The following is a 22,487-nucleotide window of genomic DNA, read 5'->3' as shown; positions in this document are numbered from 1 at the left end:
GTGCCCACCCAGCTAGTCCCAATTTCTTGCGTTGGGCCCAGATCCCTCTAAGCCCCATCGCCTCCGTGTCTTTATCCAAGTGCTTCTAATTGTACCTGCCTCAACCACTTCCTCTGGCAGCTCATTCCATATACTCACCACCCCCTGTGTGAAAAAGTTGCCCCTTCTAAATCTTTCCCCTCTCACCCTAAATCTACACCCCCCCCCCCTAGTTTTGGACTCCTCTACCCTGGGGAAAAGACTTACCGTCCACCTTATCTCTGCCTCTCATGATTTTGTACACTTCTATAAGGATATGTGGGAGGAAGGGGTTGGATAGTCTTGGGCGAGGTTTAAAGGTCGGCACAACATTGTGGGCCGAAGGGCCTGTATTGTGCTGGACTGTTCTATGATTCTAAGGTCGGCCCCTCCGATGTTCCAAGGAATAAAGACCCAGCCTGGCCGACCTCTCCCTATAACCCCAGCCCTGGCACCATCCTCAGAAACCGGAGCTCACCGTAAACCAAACTCGGACAACCCCAACACCTCCCCCCACAGTTCTCACACCACCCCCCACCCCCCCATAAAAATACCTTGAAACACAGCCCACTGCCCTCCCCCACCCAGGAACTTGCAGGCAATGTCGGCAGGGGGAAGAGAAATCAGGAGAAGGGGTCAAAGAACGGGTCGGCGGGGGGTATGTTGTAGCTGGCGTCCAGGAAGATGCTGAACGTTCCGATGGAGGTGAAGCTGATGAAGACAAAGAGGAAGAGGCGGTCAACGACCATCGCCACGTACTGCCAGTCCTCCCTCAACTGAAAGGAGAGAGGAGACGATGAGAGAGGTGTCCGGTTCTAGTTGCCTCATTATAGGGAGGATGTGGAAGCGTTGGAAAGGGTGCAGAGGAGATTTACCAGGATGCTGCCTGGTTTAGAGAGTGTGCATTATGAGGAGAGACTAAGGGAGCTAGGGCTTTACTCTTTGGAGAGGAGGAGGATGAGAGGAGACATGATAGAGGTGTACAAAATATTAAGAGGAATAGATAGAGTGGACAGCCAGCGCCTCTTTCCCAGGGCACCAATGCTCAATACAAGAGGGCATGGCTTTAAAGTAATGGGTAGGAAGTTCAAGGGAGATATCAGAGGGAGGTTTTTTACCCAGAGAGTGGTTGGGGCATGGAATGTGCTGCCGGGGGCGGTGGTGGAGGCAGGTACGTTGGTCAAATTCAAGAGATTACTAGATAAGCATATGGAGGAATTTAAAATAGAGGGATATGTGGGAGGAAGGGGTTAGATAGTCTTAGGCGAGGTTTAAAGGTCGGCACAACATTGTGGGCCGAAGGGCCTGTATTGTGCTGTACTGTTCTATGTTCTATGGAAGGAGGGAGGGAGGCAACCAGAGCAGGAAAAGCCCAGGCCTCCTGTTCATAGACTCACACAGCAGGGGAGACAGACCACTTGGTCCATCATGTCCACACTGACCAGTGAGCAGGCATCCGTATTAATCCCATCTCCCAGCACTTGACCCGTAGCCATCTATACATCGAATGGTTCAAGCATTCACGGAAGCACTGTCAGTGACTCTCCCCGACAGTGTGTGTTCCAGCTACTCACCGCGCTCGGATCCCCTCTAAACCTCTCCCCCCTCACCCTAAAGCCATCTGATATGGAGGGAGATCTACCCGATCTATACGCCTCAAAGTGTTATTCAAGTCGGTCACAGCCCCTCTTAACCCCCTCCGCTCCCAGGTAGAACAGACCCAGCCTCTCCCGTCTCACCTCGTAACTGAGGCGCTTCGTCCCAGGACGAATCTCCCTCCTGGGCACAGTCACGTCCTTTCTGTAGTGTGTTGCCCGACCTGTTGAGTGTTTCCAGAATTCTACGATGTTGTGCCGGACTAATCCTGTCCCAATCACCTCCCTCCCTCCATTCCCTGCACGTTCATGTATCTGTCTAAAAGCCTCAGACGCCCCTATCGTATCTGCATCCACCACCACCCCAGGCAGCGCATTCCAGGCACCCACCGCTGTGTAAAAAAATCCTTCCCCCTTACACCTCCTTTGGACTGAGCCCCTCTCACCTTAAATGCATGCCCTCTAGTATTAGACATTTCAACCCTGGGAAAAAGATACCGGCTGTCTATCTATGCCTCTCCTAATCTTATAAACCTCCATCAGGTCTCCCCTCACCTCCACCACCCCAGAGAAAACAACTCAGGTGTGTCCAACCTCTCCTTACAGCTCACACTCTCTAATCCAGGCAGCATCCTGGTGAGCCTCCTCTGCACCCTCTCCAAAGCCTCCACATCCTTCCTGTAATGGGGCGACCAGAATTGAATGCAATACTCCAGATGCGGCCTGACCAGAGTTTTATAAAAGTGTGGCATAACTTCTCGAACTCAATGGCCCGGCTAATAACTCTTGAGCTCAGTGCCTCGACACGTACCATACAGTGGAAAGCTTCTGTTGGTTCAGTTGTTGGATCAGAGCAGCCAATGCAAGATAGGCCGAGCTCAATCAGTTACCACAGAGACCATCCCTCCCTCCCGCCAGCCCTGCCACCACCTCACCTCATCGTATTCCTCTTGGGCCTCCAGTTCCTTGGCGATGTACTTGATGGCGTCCACCGCTGCCTTGAGATCAGCAGGCAGGGCCATTTGCTGGGTCACCCCGTTCAGGTACCAATTCACCTCCGAGAAGAGGCGGTCTGGCTGCTGGGCCATCCTGAGGGCAAAAAGGGGGCAAAGGTCAAACCGGGGAGGGCCACCGTCCACACAGCGGGTCGGGCAGCATCCGTGGAAGGAGACGGACAGTCGAGATGGGGCTGACTCCGTCCAGTTGAAAGGTCTCGACCTTTGAAATAAGGTCACCCCTTCAACCTCCTAACTGGTGAGGAAGGCGTAAGGCATGATCCTCTTCACTGGACGGGGCAGAGTACAGGAGCCGGGACGTCCCGTTACAGCTGTACATGTCGTTGGTGAGGCCACAATTGGAGTAGCGTGCGCAATTCCGGTCACTACGGGAAGGATGTGACTACACTCGAGGGGGTGCAGAGGAGATTCACAAGGATGTTGCCGAGACCGGAGGGCTCAAGTTATGAGGAGAGGTTGGATAAGCGGAGACTCTTTCCCCTGGAGTGGAGGTGGCTGAGGGGTGACCTTACAGGGGTTTATAAAATCATGAGGGGCACAGATAGAGTGGATGGTCACAGATCAGATCTTTATTAGTCACATGTACATTGAAACACAGAGTGAAATGCATCTTTTGCGTAGAGTGTTCTGGGGGCAGCCCGCAAGTGTCGCCACGCTTCCGGCGCCAACATAGCACGCCCACAACTTCCTAACCCGTACATCTTTGGAATGTGGGAGGAAACCGGAGCACCCGGAGGAAACCCACACAGAGACACGGGGAGAACGTACAAACTCCTTACAGACAGCGGCAGGAATTGAACCCGGGTCGCTGGCGCTGTAAAGCATTACGCTAACCGCTACACTACCGTGTCTGCCCTAAAACATAGTGAGGTCCAACCGAGATTTGAACTCGGATCGCTGGATTCAAAGTCCAGAGTGCTAACCATTACACCGTGGGACCAAGCAGGGTAGGGGAGTCCAAAACTAGAGGGCATGGGTTTAAGGTGAGAGGGGAAAGATTTAAAGGGGACCTGAGGGGGAAGTTCTTGGTGGGTAGATGAAACGAGCTGCCAGAGGAAGTGGTAGAGGTGGGTACAGTTACGACACTTGGACGGGTACACGGATAGGAAAGGTTTGGAGGGATATGGGCCAAACGTGGGTAAACGGACTAAGCACCTTGGCTGGCATGGATGAGTTGGGCCAAATGACCTGTTTCCGTGCTGTATGACTCCAAGGAACACCGACCCAAACCGTCTCATCTCTCTTGATAGGGCGACCCTCTCATCCCCAGGAATTACCCCACAGCGTCCTGACGCAGGGTATCAACCCGAAACGCCGACAATTCCTCATTTCCCCCACCCCCCCACAGGTGCTGCTCAACCCACTGAAGTCCTCCAGCAGATTGTCTTATAGGTTGAGTGAGCTCGGGCTTTTCTCTTTGGAGAGAAGGGGGATGAGAGGGGACTTGATAGAGGTGCACAAGATGATAAGAGGCGTAGATCGAGTGGACAGTCAGAGACTTTTTCCCAGGGTGACAATGGTTAACACGAGGGGACATAATTTTAAAGTGACGGGAGGAAGGTATAAGGGGTAAGTTTTTTACACAGAGAGCGGTGGGTGTGTGGAACGCACTGCCGGCAGAGGTTGTGGGGGCAGATACATCAGGGACATTTAAGATAGACACATGAATGATACAGAAATGGAGGGCTCTTTGTGGGAGGGAAGATCCCAGGGTCCTGGCCTACCTGTTGTTTTCCTTTGGGCAGACAAAGTCCATGGTCGGCTTGCGGATGAAATACTCATCAGCGGCCCTGCTCAGGATCATGGGCTTCTCGTTGAGGGAAGCTTCTGCCTTCGGCCTCTGGATCCAGAGGTAGCGAGGGAGGGTCTGGATGAAGATCTGGAGGGGGGGGGGAGGGGGTGTGGGGGGTGGGGGGGAAAATAAAGAGGCGGGTCAGGGCGGGACGTCTCCCGGAACAACGAGCTGCATTCACGTGGTGCCTCTGACTTGAGGGAGACACCAGGCTGAGAGACCAGATGGGTGGTCAACCCAAGGGGAGGGGGAAGGGGCCAGGATGGTGGTTGAGGGGAGGGAGGGAGGACGGGGATTGAGGGGAGGGAGTATGGGTTTGAGGGGGGGGAGGGAGGAGGGGGGATTTGGAGGGAGGGATGAGGTTTGAGGGGACAGGAGCAGAGAGGAGGAAGGGGTTTGAGGGGAAGGAGAGAGGGAGGAGGAGGGGATTTGAGGGGAGGGAGGAGGAAGGGGAGGGGGTTTGAGGGGAGGGAGGAGGAAGGGGTTTGAGGGGAGAGAGGGAGGAGGAGGGGATTTGAGGGGAGGGAGGAGGAAGGGGGAGGGGGTTTGAGGGGAGGGAGGAGGAGGGGGTTTGAGGGGAGGGAGGAGGAAGGGGGAGGGGGTTTGAGGGGAGGGAGGAGGAGGGGGTTTGAGGGGAGGGAGGGAGGGAGGGAGGAGGAGGGGATTTGGATTAGGTTTGAGGGGACGGAGCAGGAGGGATGGGTTTGAGGGGAGGGAGGAGGGAGATGTGAGTGGGTCGGGGTGGCGAGGTGGGGTGGGGACTCCCCACGCCCTACCCCTGGGCCCCGGGACGGTACCTGTCGAACCCAGTCGGGCATGGCGTGGGTGTTGGGCGAGCGGTGGTGCAGGTTGAGGACGACCACACTCAGGATGACGGAGAAGGTGACCAGGATCATGGTGAACATCAGGTACTTGACGATGATGGGGACGCCCAGCGACGTCTCGGGAACCTTGTCGGCCAATAGCAGCAGGAAGACGGTGAGGGCCAGGAGCACCGAGATGGACAGGGTCATCTTCTCACCTGAGGGAGTGGGGAGCGGATCAGTGTCCTGTCCTCACTCCCCGAACCACACACGCCCCTCCTCTGGTCTGCTCCTCTCCCAACCCCTTCCCCTCCTCACACACCCCCTCCCAACCCCCCTCTCCTCCTCACACGCCCCTCCCACCGCCCCTCCCCTCCCCTCACCCCCTCCTACCACCGCTCCCCTCCTCCCACCACCTCCTCCTCCTCTCACCCCCCTCCCTTCCTCCCATCCCCCCCCACCCCCACCACCCCCACTCCTTCCTGGAGCAGAGGGGGCTTAAACCGGGAATGGGGTTTCGAGAGGTGAGACGAAGTAGCAGGACGTCCTGTCCATGGAAGGGTGGCCCAGGACCTTAAGGTATAGGAGCTGAATTAGGCCATTTGGCCCATCGAGTGTCTTCCACCATTCAATTGTGGCTGATTTTCTTTTAACCCCAATCTCCCCCCTTCCCCCTTAACCTGCCCCCTTACCGGTCAAGAACCTATCGATCTCCGCCAATGACTTGGCCTCCACCGCCCTCAGTGGCAACGGATTCCACAGATTCACCGCCCTCTGGCTGAAGAAATTCCTCCTCACCTCAGTTCTAAAGGGACGTCCCTTTATTCCGAGGCCGTGCCCTCGGATCCCGGACTCTCCCACTGACGGGAACATCCTCTCCACGCCCGCTCTATCCGGGCCTTTCAGTATCCAGGAGGTTTCGATGAAATTTCCCCTCCCCTGACGTCCTTCTGAACTCCAGGCCCAGAGACATCGAATGCTAACCCTTCCGTTCCCGGGATCGTTCGTTGGGATACGGTAGGAAAGCAGAGACCCGGGGGGGGCCCACGGGGAGAAGGCGCGACGGGGAGGGCGAGGTTTACCTGCGTCAGGAGGGAGGTAGAAGACGAGGATGGCCAGGATGCTGATGAGGATGCAGGGGATGATGATGTTGACGGTGTAAAACAGAGGTTTGCGCTGGATGATCAGGTAGAAGGTGATGTCCTCGTAGCTCGGGTCGTGGCTCAGCGTGTTCTTGCGCGAAGGTTTGTGCCGGATCTGCCACTCCCCGTTCTCTGCCGAGGGGGGGGGACACAGGAGGGGTCAAGGGAGGTGGAACCGCGCTCCCCCCCCCCACCCCACTTAGGGACCCGCACCGCAACCTCCCTCCCCTCACCCCTCACCCATCCCTCCCTCCTGTCCCTCTCCCTCCCCTCACCCCCTCCCTCCTCGCTCTCCCTTCCCCTCCCCTCCACACCCCTCCCCCCACATCCCCTCCCTCCCTCACCTCCCATCCCCTGCCTCCCCTCTCCCCCTCTCCCCCACACCCCTCCTGTCCCTCCCCTCCCCTCACCCTCCCCTCACCCTCCCCACCTTCCTCAAACTCCTTCTCCCTGCCTCGACTTCCCTCCATACCCCCCTCTACCTCACCTCACCCTCCCCGATCCCGTGTTGTCTCCCTCCACCTCACTCACCCTCCCCTCCACCTCACTCACCCCTTCCATTTCCCATCTCCCTCCCTCTTCCTTCCCCTCCCCAGCTCAACCCCCCCTCCCCATCCCTCCGCACCTCCTCACCCTCTCCCTCCCCTCACCCCCTCCCCTCACTCCCCCTCCCCTCCACACCCCTCGCCCAGCACTAACCACTGCTCTGACCTTCAGCCTGGTTCCCCCTCCACGGATGCCGCCTCCCCTCCCGCGCCTTTGACCTCAGGACCGTGCACGCCCCCCCCCCCCCCCCCCCCCCCGGAGCGAGACATGCCTCTGGCCCAGGTCGGGGTCCCAGAGGAGTGGGCGGCGGTGGGGGGGTGGCCCGGTGCTGATAAGTGGGGGGGGGAGGTGAGACCCTCAGTGAAAGGTGCAGAGGCAATGAGATTCGGGAACAGCAGAAGCTAAGGGTGGGGAGGGGGCAAGGTCACAGGGGCAGGGAAGGGGGCAAGGTCACAGGGGCAGGGAAGGGGGGACAGTAGAGGAGGCCACAGACAGACATGTCGGTGAGGGAAAACAAAGCAAAGGTGTCTACAACTAGAGGGCGGAGGTTTGATGTAAAAGGGTAAGAGACAGGGGAGGTCGGTGGAGTTTTCTCCCCCCCCCCAGAGGGGGGGTTGGAATCTGGAGCTGCCTGAGGGAGTGGTGGAGACAGAAACTCTCACAGTGTTTAGGTATCTAAATAATCACTTGAATCAGGTATAGGAGACTACGCACCAAGTGCTGGTAAATGGGATTGGGGTAGATGGTTACGTTCACTTTGTCGTGTAAATTAACCTGGTTAGGCTGCACCTGGAGTACTGCATTCAGTTCTGGTCACCCCCATTCCAGGAAGGATGTGGAGGCTTTGGAGAGGGTGCGGAAGAGGTTCACCAGGATGCTGCCTGGATTAGAGGGCATGAGCTATAAGGAGAGGTTGGACAAACTTGGGTTATTTTCTCTGGAGCGTCAGAGGTTGAGGGGAGATCTGATAGAGGTTTAGGAGATTATGAGAGGCATCGATAGGGTAGACAGCCCGTATCTTTTTCCCAGGGTCAAAATGTCTAATACTACAGGGCATGTATTTAAGGTGAGAGGGGGAAAGTTTAAAGGAGATGTCCGGGGCAAGTTATTTTTATACACACGGAGAGTGGTGGGTGCCTGGAATGGAGGCAGACACGATAAGAGGTGTTTAAGAGGCTCTTAGATGGGCAGATGGGCTATGTGGGAGGGAAGGGTTAGATAGACCTTAGAGCAGGATAAAACATTGGCACAACATCGTGGGTGAAGGGCCTGTTCCTGTGATGTACTGTTCTCTGTAGATTAATTATTAATTATGTTGATTTAATTTTATGTTTGTGACGTTCTGTGCCGTCGCTGCAGAAAGCTAATCGTCACGGGATTTCTACCCTGGGTGTGTGTGCCGGTGACTATGAACTGGGTTGGCATGGATATGATGGGCCGAAGGGCCTGTGAACCTCAAACTCCAGTGGGCTCCCCTCGTGCGGGGAAGGTGGAGGGAGTTGGGACGGGGAGGGGGTTTTGGACGGTGGGGGTGAAGGGGGTTGGGATGGGGGGAGGGGGTTTGGACTGGGGGGGTGAAGGGGGTTGGGACAGGGAGGGGGGACGGAGGGAGTTGGGACCCGGAGGGGGTTTGGATGGGGGGGTGAAGGGGGTTGGGATGGGGAGGGGGGGCGTGGAGGGGGTTTGGACGGGAGGTGAAGGGGGTTGGGACGAGGGGAGTGGGTTTGGATGGGGGATTGAAGGGGGTTGGAACGGGGAGGGGGGCACGGAGGGAGTTGGGACGGGGGATGGGGGGCCACGGAGGGAGTGACCCACCGGTGAAGGCGTTCTTGTCGATGATGACCTCCTTGATCTCCCGCTCACCCGTGTCGTCCAGCGCGTGCCGCAGGGTGACCTCGGATGTGTCGTAGGTGTACGACTTGAAGACCATGGTGCAGTTCTGCCAGTCGAAGGGGAAGTACTTCACCTGGGGAGGCGGCGCAGAGAGACCGGCGCTGAGCGTCGGAGGGTTCGAGTCTCGCCCCGGGGCCCAGAACCCAGGGAGGGGGGGTGCGAGGGAGAAGGGGGCGTGGGGTCAAACACCCACGGCGGACGGATGGGAGACCGCAGGGGCCGGAAAATGGAGCAACACACAGTCCGCTGGAGAAACTCAGCAGGTCGGGCAGCGGCTGTGGAGGGAGAGGGTGGGGGGAAGGGGTGGAGCAAGAGCTGGCAGGTGATAGGTGGATCCAGGTGATAGGCAGATGGAGGGCGGGAACAGCGACAGAGGCTGGGAGGTGATAGGTGGATCCAGGTGATTGACAGATGGAGGAGGGGGAGGGCGGGAACAGTGACAGAGGCTGGCAGGTGATAGGTGGATCCAGGTGATTGACAGATGGAGGAGGGGGAGGGCGGGAACAGCAACAGAGGCTGGCAGGTGATAGGTGGATCCAGGTGATTGACAGATGGAGGAGGGGGAGGGCGGGAACACCGACAGAGGCTGGCAGGTGATAGGTGGATCCAGGTGATGAGCAGATGGAGGAGGGGGAGGGCGGGAACACTGACAGAGGCTGGCAGGTGATAGGTGGATCCAGGTGATTGACAGATGGAGGAGGGGGAGGGCGGGAACAGTGACAGAGGCTGGGAGGTGATAGGTGGATCCAGGTGATTGACAGATGGAGGAGGGGGAGGGCGGGAACAGTGACAGAGGCTGGGAGGTGATAGGTGGATCCAGGTGATTGACAGATGGAGGAGGGGGAGGGCGGGAACAGCGACAGAGGCTGGGAGGTGATAGGTGGATCCAGGTGATTGACAGATGGAGGAGGGGGAGGGCGGGAACAGCGACAGAGGCTGGCAGGTGATTGGTGGAGGTGACAGATGGTGGAATCTGATAGGACAGGAAGGTGGAGCCTGGAACCAAATAGGGGAGGGGGGGAGGGCAGATGGGAACCGTGGGGGGAGGTGGGGAGGGGACCCAGTGGGAGGGGGGTGTGGGTGCTGGGCAGATGGTGGCTGGGGGAGGGGAAAGGCTGTGATGGGGGGGCTGGGGTGGGTGTGGGGGGAGCTGGGTGCATCAGGAGGAGGGAGAGAAGGGCCGGCGGGGGAGCAGGTTACAATGTCCGCACAGTCGGGGTGTGGACTCCCCGGGGCGGGGGGGGGGGAGTATGAGGTGCCCTCCCCTCCTCCATCCGCCCATCACCCCTCCTCACCTGGATCCACCTCCGTCTCCTGCCCCCTCCCACTGTCTGCCTGCACCGCACTTCGGTATTTGTATTGGTTTATTATTGTCACTTGTACCGAGGTCCAGTGAAAAACTTGTCTTGCAAACCGATTGTACAGGTCAATTCATTACACGGTGCAGTTACATTGAGTCAGTACAGAGTGCATTGATGTAGTACAGGTAAGAACAATAACAGTACAGAGTAAAGTGTCACAGCTACAGAGAAAGTGCAGTGCAATAATCCGTAATTGTAACACTTTATTCTTTAAGATTAAGATTTCTTTATTAGTCACGTGTACATCGAAACACACAGTGAAATGCATCTTTTTGCGTAGGGTGTTCTGGGGGCAGGCCGCAAGTGTCGCCACGCTTCCAGCGCCAACATAGCACGCCCACGACTTCCTAACCCATACGTCTTTGGAAAGAGGGAGGAAACCAGAGCACCCGGAGGGAACCCACACAGACACACGGGGAGAACGTACAAACTCCTTACAGACAGCGGCGGGAATTGAACCCAGGTCGCTGGTGCTGTAATAGCATCACGCTAACCGCTACACTACCCTGCCTGCCCTGTCTGTTATTGCTTTTCCCTTGTACTACCTCAATGTACTGATGTGGTGAAATGATCTGTATGGACGGCATGCAAACCATAGTTTTTCACTGTACCTCAGTACATGTGACAATAATAAACCAATTTACCGATTTAATTTAAATTAAAGTACTTAAATAAGTTGGTAATTTACCCCTTTATACTGGCTATCTCCCCTCTGTCTTTCAGTACAGATGAAGGGTCTCAACCTGAAACGTCAACTGTCCATTTCCTTCCACAGATGCTGCCCAACCCACTGGGCACAGTGGCTGAGGGAAAGGGGCTCACAAGGAAACACTTGGCACATCGAACAGCATCTGCGAGGGGTAGAACGTCGCCAAATGTGCCAGGTCGGAGACCCTTCGGCAGCACTGGGACAGAGAGAGCAAGAGCGAGAGGAAATGGGTTGGGTTTCAGTGGGGGAAGAGGGGGAGGAGGGAGGAACGGCTGGGACCAAGGGGAGTATCTCCAACAGGGCGAGACCAGAAAGGCTGTCGGGAATGTCCGTGATAGGACGAGTCGGGATCCGGGTTCAGTGGACCATGAGTGGGGTTGGGCTCGACGGTCAGGGATCAGAGGTTGCCCGAATGGTGATGGCCTTACCCTGATGCTGCAGGAACTGCGATAGATGGCGGGCGGGAGCCAGCTGACGGTGCCTGTGTGTTGGACCAACACGTTGACATAGAGGGCCACGTTGAACTTCCCATCGTTACTGCAGAGAGTGAGAGAGAGAGGGTGAGGGGGTGAGGGGGTGAGAGGAGTGGGACAGGGGTGGTGGGGGACACAAGCAGGGGGGGGGGGACAGGGTCAAAACAATGGGGCTCCCCCCACCTCCACCCCACACCAACGCCTCCCGGCGCGTGGCCCCTTTAAGACAGCAATGGCAGCACTTGGACCAATCACGGCCCTTCGGCCCATCACTGGTAGGCCCGCATCAACACAGGGGCCTCGGATTTACCCTCAGGTGGTCCAGAGTAGGAAGCCTGGAGCGCAGGAAGACCCCACAGACGAGGAGTCACACAGCATGGAAATGGGGTCCCCAGTGGGTTTAAAGGGAGCGGGAAATGGGATACCTTTATCAGGATTCCCAAACCCTTTGGCCGTGGGTCATCAGAGCTACAGGGAGAATTACTGGGAATCGCTGTTGGACTCAGTGCCCAAGTCTGGGGGAGGTGAGGGTGGGGGCTACGAAACAGCGAGGGGTGAATCTGCTCCTGACAACCCCGGCCCCCAGAACCTTCTCTGTGATGCAGTCTACAGTCAAGCAGCCGACCACCGAGCCCTGCAGAGACTTGGGTGCCTGGGGTCTGTGGTGGGTTGTGGGTGGGTGGGGGGGAGATGGGGGGTGTCCCTGGGCGGGAGGAGGACACAGACGCGGGGGCACTGACTTGTTGAGCAGGACGATGTCGGGGAGCCAGACTTTGGAGGAGGGAATGCGGAGAACTTTGATCCCGTCGTAGTCGGAGGGGTTCCACTGCAGCCGGTAGTCTGACCAGGCCTGGGGGGCGGTGGGGAGGAGGGGAGGAAGGGGGGGGGGGAAGATGGGGAGGGAGGAGGAGGAGGGGGGTGGAGGGGGAGAGGGGGGAGGGAGGGGGAGGGGGAGAGGGGAGGGAGAAGGGGGGAGGGGGAGAGGGGAGGGAGAAGGGGGAGGGGGAGAGGGGAGGGAGAAGGGGGAGGGAGGGGGGAAGAGGAGGGGGGAGAGGGAGAGAGGGAGAGCAGGTGGGGGGGGAGAGATCAGTTAGTTCCTGCCACGAGCCTCAACCATGAGCACCCCTCCCCCACCACCCCCCCATGTCCGCTCCCCCCCCCCAGCTGGGACGTCCTGTGTTCTGTTCCCCGCACAACCCTTTGGAGAGCCGTCCGAGCAACTGGGGAACTCCCCCCTCCCACAGGGACCCCAACCCTGGGGAACTCCCCCCTCCCACAGGGACCCCCAGCCCCAGGGGAACTCTCCCCTCCCACAGGGACCTGCACCCCTGGGGTACGCTCTCCTCCCCGGGTCCCCCACCCTGGGGAAGCCCCCCACTGGAACCCCCACCCTGGGGATCTCCCCCCTTCCCACAGGGACCTCCCCCCTCAGGGTTTGGTGGGTAAAGGTTAAAGGTTGAAGGTTGGGGCCTACCATGTTCATGAAGACATTTGTTGTCATTTCCTCATCCTTTTCATTCTGTGGAAAAGAGATCGGATGAGAATCGGCCGTTCCCGACCACAAACTACCGGCCGGTGATTTACCAAGGAATAAATTCCCTTAATTTGTTCACTCCCCTCGCCGGGACCCCGAGAGGCCTCAGAAACTCCCAGACACCCGGGACAGACTCCCAGACGCCTGGGACAGACTCCCGGACGCCCGGGACAGACAACCATACAACCAGACACCCAGGATAGACTCCCAGACACCTGGGACAGACAACCATACAACCAGACACCCAGGATAGACTCCCAGACACCTGGGACAGACAACCATACAACCAGACACCCAGGACAGACTCCCAGACACCCGGGACAGACAACCATACAACCAGACACCCAGGACAGACTCCCAGACACCCGGGACAGACAATCATACAACTAGACACCCAGGACAGACAGGCTCCACCAGCGAGACTGACACAAGCAGCTGGGGATACGAGAATGAGAAGCCCCGGAATTCCACAGCGGATATCGCCGAGAGCCAACATTCCTGGGCCCCGGAACACCAGGAGTCTGATTTCTTCTGGTGTCAGAGACTTGTGGAGAGGCGCCTGAACAAGACACAAAACCTCTGCCCAGTCTCTTTAACAACGAGTGGGATTTATACTCAGTCTAACAGCAAAAACAAAGTTCGAACTGAATGCAGAATTGTCGTATTAAACACGTATATAAAGTGCCCATTGTCAGGAGTGAGGGTACAGTGAAACAAATCTCACACCTACATCCGCCATAGACAAAATATCACAGAACCAAACTCTCCACAGGCAAACTACCTGTGGTAAGTGGCAAAAGTTATAGGATTACAGTTTATTTTAAGGAATTTGATGCTTATTCAGTTGAATATATGCACACCTTATATACAGAATAAGTCTCATGTTACACTGTCCTGTCACAGACTCCCAGGATAGCGTTCGATACAGAGTGAGGCTCCCTCTACACTGTCTTGTCAAACACAGGCTGGGTGTATGGCTGTCTACGCCTCTCATAATTTTATAAACTTCTGTCAGGTCTCCCCTCAGCTTCCGCTGCTCCGGGGAAAACAACCCAAGTCTGTCCAACTTCTCCTTATAGCTCATGCCCTCTAATCCAGGCAGCATCCTGGTGAACCTCTCCTGCGTCCTCTCCAAAGCCTCCACATCCTTCCTGTAATGGGACAACCGGAATTGAAGGCAATACTCCAGATGCGGCCTATACTAAATTGTACATAACTAAGACTGCCTCCACATCCTTCCTATAATAGGGCATTGTTTTAGAACCTATATAAGATCTCTTTATTAGTCACGTGTACATCGAAACACACAGTGGGATGCATCTTTTGAGTAGAGTGTTCTGGGGGGCAGCCCGCTAGTGTCGCCGCGCTTCCGTCGCCAACATAGCGCGCCCACAACTTCCTAACCCGTACGTCGTTGGAATGTGGGAGGAAACCGGAGCACCCGGAGGAAACCCACGCAGACACGGGGAGAACGTACAAACTCCTTACAGACAGTGGCTGGAATTGAACCTGGGTCACTGGCGCTGTAAAAGCATTACGCTAACCGCTACACCCTCATGCCTTAGTTCGAACTAAAGCCAACTAAAACAGCCTGCCCCACCACAAATTGTCTCAGTGTTGCGAAGGATGGGCTTGGCCCCGTTGCCGCACAACGCCCCAGTCAGCTGGACGCTGCCGTGCTACCTGTCCTTCGTGGAAAAGTTCTTCCAGACCAACACCTTTGACCACAAGTCCATCAGGCAGTGGTCAGCACGGAACATCCTGCAGGCACTGCAGGAGAAGGACTCGATGGACACCGTGGGGTGGTTCCCTGAGCAGACTGTCCAGACCATCTGGCAGAATGCCTCATCGCCAGAACTCACCAACAAGCACCAAGACCTCGCTTGGCTGGCGGTGAGAGGGGCCCTCCCAGTCAGATCCTTCCTGCATGGTCGGAATTCCACTCCCAGCACACAGTGCCCCCGGGAGGACTGCGCTGGGGACGAGACAGTCGCCCACCTGTTTGCGGGCTGTGGGTTTGCGAGGAGGGTGTGGCGAAAGATGCAAGGGTCCTTGTCACGGTTCATCCCCAGCAGCTGCGTAACAGAGGATTCTCTGATCTATGCGCTGTTCCCGGGGACACACACAGAGACGGACATCAACTGCGGTGAAAGGTGCCCTTTGGTTTGCCCGAAACTTGTTGGTCTCCCAGCACTGATTTGTCCGTAGGGGAATGCTGCCGACTGACACATTCCAGGCTGCAGGAGTACGTGCTGAGGGGCGCACTGAAGCTGGGTGCAGCCAATGCAAGGGCTCAGTGAGGAAGGATGACAGTTTAGGGTTCTTCTGCCACTGGAGAGGGAGGGGCGGGGTCAGGCGAGACAGACCCTTAAAGATTGTAAATATGGGATTGGGGGTATCACCCCAGGGAGCCACACGAGTGGCATCGGTGCTGTGGTTTGTGTAAAAAAGTAGCACTAATAATCCATCTGTACACGGATGTAAAGGTTTGCATTGTTTTATTATTGTATATAGTTTGTCTTTTATTATGAATAAATATTTTGTTAAAAAAAGGTTGTCAGAAGATCTGCCACTTTCTCAGCTCACCCAACACTAACCCAGCCTTCAGGCCTGACCCCTCCAACACTCACCCCTCTACCTGTACGACTACACTGCCCAGTCCCAACACAGGGACAGGACCTTCGGCCCATCTGGTCTGTGCCGGCCAAGATGTCCTTCCAAGCTAGTCCCATTTGCCCGTGTTTGGCCCATAACCTTTCCTATCCATGTTCCTGTCCAAGTACCTATTAATTGTTGTTATTGTAACCACTTCCTCTGGCAGCTCGTTCTACATACACTCCACACTTTGTGTAAACAAAAAATGCCCCCTCAAGTTCCTATAAATCTCTCCCCTCTCACCCTAAACCTATGCCCTCTAGTTCTTGATTCCCCAACCCTGGGAGAAAGACCGTGTGCATTCACCCTATCGATGCCCCTCATGATTTCATACACCTCTATAACGTCACCCCTCATTCTCCTACGCTCCAAGGAATAAAGTCCCAGCCTGCCCAACCTCTCCCGATAATTCAGGCCCTCGAGTCCAGGCAACATCCTCGCAAAAAATTCTGCTTCATTTCCCTTTTCATAGTGTCTATCCTACAGCAGGGCGACCAAAACTGAACGCAGTACTCCAAGTGTAGAGAGAGCCTCACCTGCCTCCCTCCCACAAAGGTTTCCCATCCAGGAAGGAGCTCTGCATCTGCCCAGCTCACTCCCCACTGCCCTCTCTCTAAAGCCAGGCAAACCTTTTCCCTTGAACTAACCACCCAGCTTGTTTCGAGCGCCACAGGTGAACCTGCCTCACTCCCCGCCTGTTCCCAGCACTGTATCCCAGATACAATCACGTTTTCAACAGGTCTTTTTCCTGGTCATTTATTCTTTTGGGATTCATTTTCCCACCAATGGGAACAGTTTCTCCCAGTCATTTATTTTAAACATCTCCTCTCAACTCCAAGACTCCCAGGGCGACACGGTGGCGCAGCGGGCAGAGCCAATGCCTCACAGCGCTGGAGACCTGGGTTTGATCCCGATTTCTGGTGTGTGTGTGTGTGTGTGTGTGTGTGTGTGTGTGTGTGTGTGTGTGTGTGTGTGTGTGTGTGTGTGTGTGTGTGTGTGTGTGTGGAGTTTGCACGTTCTCCCTGTGACCGCGTGGGTTTTGCCCCGGGTGCTCCGGTTCCCTCCCACATCCCAATGATGTGCGGGGACGGTGGGTTAGTTGTAAATTGCCCCCCTGGTTTGTGGGTGAGGGGTAGAATCTGGTGGGGGGGGGGAGTTGATGGGGAATGATAGGACAGAATAAAGTAAAAACGCTGGGACGGTCAGCATAAGACTCGATGGGCCAAAGGGCCTGTTTCCGTGATGTATCTCTCTACAACTCCGAGAAGCCACCACTTTGGCAACTCTGGGAAATTTGCCTTGACCAGTGGGCAACAGTTAATTCATCGCCACAGACGGCTGTGGAGGCCAAGTCATCGGGTGTGTTTAACGCCGAGGTTGATAGGTTCTTTTTTCCAATCTTTTACAGATTAATATATAACATTGATGATTGTACGTGTAATACGAAGAGATCAAGAGAACAATGGCATAGATAGTCATAAAGAATAACAAAATATTTAAAAAAATCTTTAGATCTCACGATCTCTTCATAGATGAATATAAAAGAAAAAAAAATCCCCAAATCAATAAAAAATTGTAAATAATCAAACCAAACTCAGAAGAAAATTTCAAAAAAAAGACAAAAAAATGAAAAAAAAAACTGGGCTGAAATTTCTCAGTAGAAACAGAGCAGATAGGTTCTTGATTAGAGTATACAGTTAATGGCAGGACCCTTAACAGCACTGATGTGCAGAGGGATCTTGAAGTCCTGAAAGTGGCCACGCAAGTCGACAGGGCGGTAAGGAAGGCGTACGGCAGGTTTGCCTTCATCACTTGGGGCATTGAGTGTAAGAGTCAGGAAGTCACATTGCAGCTGTGTAGAGCTTTGGTTCAGCCGCACTTGGAGTGTTGTGTGCAGTTGTGGTCGCCCCCGTTACAGGAAGGATGTGCAGGTTTTGGAGAGGGTGCAGAAGAGGTTCGCCGGGATGCTGCCTGGATTAGAGGGCATGAGCTATAAGGAGAGGTTGGACAAACTTGGGTTGTTTTCTCTGGAGCATCAGAGGCTGAGGGGAGACCCGATAGGAGTGTGTAAGATTATGAGAGGCGTAGATAGGGTGGGCGGTCAGAATCTTTATCCCAGGGTAGACGTGTCAAATACTAGAGGACAAGCATTTAAGGTGGGAGGGGGAAAGTTTAGAGGAGATGTGTGGGGCACGTTTTCTCACACAGAGCACGGTGGGTGCCTGGAACGGGCTGTCAGGGGTGGGGGGGCGGAGGCAGATACGATAGAGGGGGTTAAGATAGAATATGCAGGGAATGGAGGGGGAAGAGGCTTCGTTCAATTCGGCATCGTGTCGGGCGCGGACTCTACGGCAAGCCGCGGTCTGCGGGATCCCTTCTCTCCAGCGTTCCTGTAGCCCTGACGACTCACCACACTGATCAGTTGGGAGAGGGTCATCCCCACCCTCACCGTCACCTTCCCGTCCGCCGTCTTCGCCGGGCGCACCTTGGCGTTGTACGAATTGAAGAGCACTTTGAGGAGGCTCTTCTCGGTCTCCGATGCCCCCGCCCCTGGGTCAGAGGTCAAAGGTGAAGCGAGCCGACATTCCCCTCCCACACCCCCCCCCCACCCCCGGCCGCTCTCCGATTGGTTCCCCGCACTGCCCCCCCCCATCCTCCAGTTTCGTTGCCCCCTCCCCTTACCTCTCCATATCCCTCCTCTCCCCCCCCTCCCGTCCACCCACCCCCCCCATTTCCCTCACCCCCATCTCCTTGGACCCAAGAATCCAATGCGGATCCCACACATGGGTTTGACCAGTTCCTCAGTGGTCGATTTGAAGGCTTCAAAGCATTCGTTCTCACCACCTTCTCCGATCGGAAATCTGGGGTGTTTCCCTGGAAGAGCGGGGCCTGATCCTTCCCTGTTACGCCTCCCAAGGATGTGTGGGATCCTCAGAAGGCGCAACAGGGTAGATGTTGAGAGATACAGGGGGAGAGTCTCAAAGGTGGGGACAGAGGGGATAGGTACAAGAACAGAGCGACCTGGGAGTCCAGGTACATGGCTCCCTGAAAGCCACTTGGTGAATAAAGATGTTTCTTGAAAGATAAACTGCAGTCACAGATAGACAGGGTGGTGAAGGCGGCTTTCGGCACGCAGGCCTTCATCTGTCAGGGCACTGAGCATCAGAGTTGGGGTGTCATGTACAAGATGTTGGTGAGGCCACATTTGGAATATTGTGTTCAGTTTCGGTCGCCCTGCTATAGGAGAGATGCCATTAAGCTGGAAAGAGTGCAGAGGAGATTTACGAGGATGTTGCCAGGATTCGAGGGAATAGAGAGAGGTTGAGCAGGTTCGGACTTTATTCATTGGGGTGTAGCAGAATGAGGGGTGATCTTACAGACGTGTATAACACCATGAGGGGCATCGATAGGGTGAATGCACTCAGTTGTTTTCCTGGCATTGGGGAATCAAGAACTAGAGGGCACAGGCTTAAGGGGAGAGATTTAACAGGAACCTGAGGGGCAACTTTTTCACCCAGAGGGTGGTCCGTATATGGAACGAGCTGCCAGAGGAAGTGGTTGAGGCAGGTACATCAACATTTAAAAGACACTTGGACGGGTCCATGGATAGGAAAGGTTTGGAGGGATATGGGCCAAACGCTAGCAAATGGCTCCAGCTTAGATGGGCATCTTGTTCAGCATGGACCAGTTGGGCCGAAGGGTCCGTGCTCTATGACTCCAGGGGGAGTAGGTTCAAGGTGAAAGGAGGGAGCTCGAAAGGGGATCTGAGGGGTAAGTTTTCCGCGCTGGATCACTCTTTGTAAAGCCGAGGTGCATAGGAACATCTTCTGATGGGGGTGGGGTGGAGGGGGGTGGATCTCAGGAATTCTCCACCCCTGAGGCTGGACCACTGAGGGTATTTAAAGAGGAGGTGGATAAACTTTTGAAAGATCGGGGGGGGGGATTGAGGGAGGTGAGGAACTGGGGCAGAAGATGGGATGGGACCAGCAGAGAGTGAATGATTGGACAGGCTGGAAGGGGCCGAATGGCCTACTCCCACTACTGTCCCTGGGAAGGCCGGGATGACCCAGTGTTAACCTGTACCCTGGGTGGGACCTGGACCCAACGCTGGTGGGTTATCGGGTGCCAATAAACCCGGAGGGGTTTCGACTGCATGACCTCGACCTCCTGTCCTGGGTAAGAATAGAACAGGTCACATTCCCGTGTGGGACGAGCTGGCAAGAGACGGGGAGACTCACTGTCTGATGAATCGGCCCCCAGGGACCTCCTCGCCTCTGTACCAGCCCCCAGCTCCCGACAACTCCAGAAAGGAAACTTGATTTGTCTGCCCGCACTGCACCTTCTCTGTAACACCGCATCCTGCACTCTGTTTCCCTTCTGCACCACCTCGACGTACTTGGGTACGGAATGATCTGTCTGGATGGCACGCAAACAAAAGCTTCTCACTGAAAGCAACAACCTATTGGCGGAACTGTGCATCCGCGGGAGGGGGGAGGAACTGTCGACGTTTCGGATCGAAACTCTGCATCCAGACCCTGCGAAGCTTTTCGCTGGATCTTGGTACATGTGACCATGGGAAACCAACTACTGACGGTAACAAACCCCCCCCGCAGCACACGGTGGAGGGTGGGTGTCCTGGAGCAGAGGTGTCTGCACATACTGACTGACCCGCTGAGTGTTGCCAGCGGGTTTTGGGTTAGACTTTCAGACCCTCCCCGTCCCCTTCAGACTCACTCAGATGTACTCAGATCCAAATTCACCATCTCGCTTCCCTCCCCCTCACCGTGACCCCCTCTCATCATCTCCCCTCCCACCCACACTGGACCCCCTGTTCTACCCCCCCCCCCAGGACGCCCCGTTAATCCAGGAGTCTGACCCTCTGAAATCCCCAACCCTCGTCTCTGCCAGGACAGACCCCGGGCACTTTAAACCCCCTCCCTCCTCCCCCCTCCAAACCCGACCCCCCCCCCTTTGCCTTTTACCCCAGGACAGCCCCTTACCTCTGCCTGCCCCCAGCAGGAGCAGGACCTGCAGCCCCAGGACCAGCCTCGCTGCCTCCATCTTCTCCCCGAAACTTCTCCCACAAACTTTCCCCCAGCCACTCTCTGCCGCCCGCTGATTGGCCGCTGGGCTGGGCAGCGGGCGCCACTGAGTGGTGGGTAGCCCCTGTCGCTCAGTGGGTGGGCGGGACTGTCCCTCTCACCTGTCCTGGCCACTCACAGCCCCCTCTGAAGGGCATTTAAAGGGACAGCTGAACGAGGAACGTTTAATCCACAGGCGGAGAAGTTGAATTTCAATCCTTCCCTGAAAGTCCTTTGGAAATGTGGTCACTGTTGTATTTAGAGCAGATTCAGAAATAGTTTATTGTCATGTACACCAGGGGGGAATGAAATTCCTTGCTTGTGTGAAGATTCAATGCACATGCTGGTAATAAATAAGTACAGCATCCAGTGCCAAAACCCCCCAGCAGAACGGTGCAGAGGTTGCAGTGCAATCTAATGTCGTGCGAAAAGACCTGCTAAGTTTCAAGTTTATTGTCATAGAATCACTGAACAGTACAGCACAATACAGGCCCTTCGGCCCACAATGTTGTGCCGACCTTTAAACCTCGCCTAAGACTATCTAACCCCTTCCTCCCACATATCCCTCTATTTTAAATTCCTCCATATGCTTATCTAACAATCTCTTGAATTTGACCAATGTACCTGCCTCCAACACCGCCCCAGGCAGCGCATTCCATGCCCCCAACCACTCTCTGGGTAAAAAACCTCCCTCTGATATCTCCCCACCCATTACTTTAAAGCCATATCCTCTTGTATTGAGCATTGGTGCCCTGGGAAGGAGGCGCTGGCTGTCCACTCTATCTATTCCTCTTAATATTTTGTACACCTCTATCATGTCTCCCCTCATCCTCCTCCTCCCCAAAGAGTCATGGGGATACAAACACAGGGTATAAATGACGTGAGAATTCTTGCAACACAGTACATTACAAACATGAGTTAACATAAAAACACGTATGGTATGGTTGTGTAATGGTTAGCGTAACGTTATTACAGCGCCAGCGACCTGGGTTCAATTCCCACCGCTGTCTGGAAGGAGTTTGTACGTTCTCCCCGTGTCTGTGTGGGTTTCCTCCGGGTGCTCCAGTTTCCTCCCACATTCCAGAGACGTACGGGTTAGGAAGTTGTAGTCATGCTATGTTGGCGTTGGAAGTGTGGCGACACTTGCGGGCTGCTCCCAGAACACTCTACGCGAAAGATGCATTTCACTGTGTGTTTCGATGTACATGTGGCTAATAAAGATATCTTATCTTATCTCATATATATAACTTACACAGAAAATAAACATAACAACACTAGTTCAAGTCGATAGAGAAAAAGGAAATGCAGTCGGAGGTAGCGTTGGGGGTTTTCAGAGAAACAAAGGACTGCAGATGCTGGAATCTGGATGTAAAACACGATGATGCTGGAGGAACTCAGCAGGCCAGGCAGCATCCGTGGAGAAAAGCAGGCGGTCAACGTTTCTGGTCAGGACCCTTCTTCAGGACTGAAGATAGGAAAAGGGGAAGCCCAGTATAAGATCAGATTTCTTTATTAGTCACATGTACATCGAAACACACAGTGAAATGCATCTTTTGCGTAGAGTGTTCTGGGGGGCAGCCCGCAAGTGTCGCCACGCTTCCGGTGCCAACACAGCACGCCCGCAACTTCCTAACCTGTACGTCTTTTGGGATGTGGGAGGAAACCGGAGCACCCGGAGGAAACCCACGCAGACACACGGGGAGAACGTACAAACTCCTTACAGACAGTGGCCGGGGCAGTGATAGGTGGACAAAAAAGGGGAGGCAGGGTGGGCACAGGATGGGGTTTTTCAGGTTGGTTCAAGAACCTGACGGCAGTGGGGGAGAAGCTATTGTCGAACCTTGAGGTGTGGGGTCTTCAGGCCCCTGT

General features: G+C 55.4%; 1 protein-coding gene and 1 non-coding gene across 2 annotated transcripts; both read right to left on the bottom strand.

Moving 5' to 3' along the window:
* Nucleotides 1–641: 641 nt before the first annotated feature.
* On the bottom strand, nt 642–20,598 carry LOC127586511 (acetylcholine receptor subunit beta-like). The gene is made up of 11 exons (XM_052044524.1): nt 20,538–20,598; nt 17,948–18,087; nt 12,823–12,867; nt 12,089–12,198; nt 11,304–11,412; nt 8,728–8,878; nt 6,307–6,498; nt 5,219–5,442; nt 4,354–4,508; nt 2,549–2,702; nt 642–794 (listed from the first exon to the last, which is right to left on the bottom strand). Exons 1-11 carry the CDS (start codon nt 20,596–20,598, stop codon nt 642–644), a joined length of 1,494 nt encoding a protein of 497 aa, XP_051900484.1.
* trnaq-uug (transfer RNA glutamine (anticodon UUG)) lies at nt 3,498–3,569 on the bottom strand. The gene has a single exon. It is a non-coding gene; the product is annotated as a tRNA-Gln (tRNA).
* Nucleotides 20,599–22,487: the final 1,889 nt, after the last annotated feature.

This window comes from Pristis pectinata, chromosome 37 (assembly GCF_009764475.1).
Source record: "Pristis pectinata isolate sPriPec2 chromosome 37, sPriPec2.1.pri, whole genome shotgun sequence".
NCBI lineage: Eukaryota > Metazoa > Chordata > Chondrichthyes > Rhinopristiformes > Pristidae > Pristis > Pristis pectinata.
This window is presented reverse-complemented; position numbering and strand designations above follow the sequence as displayed.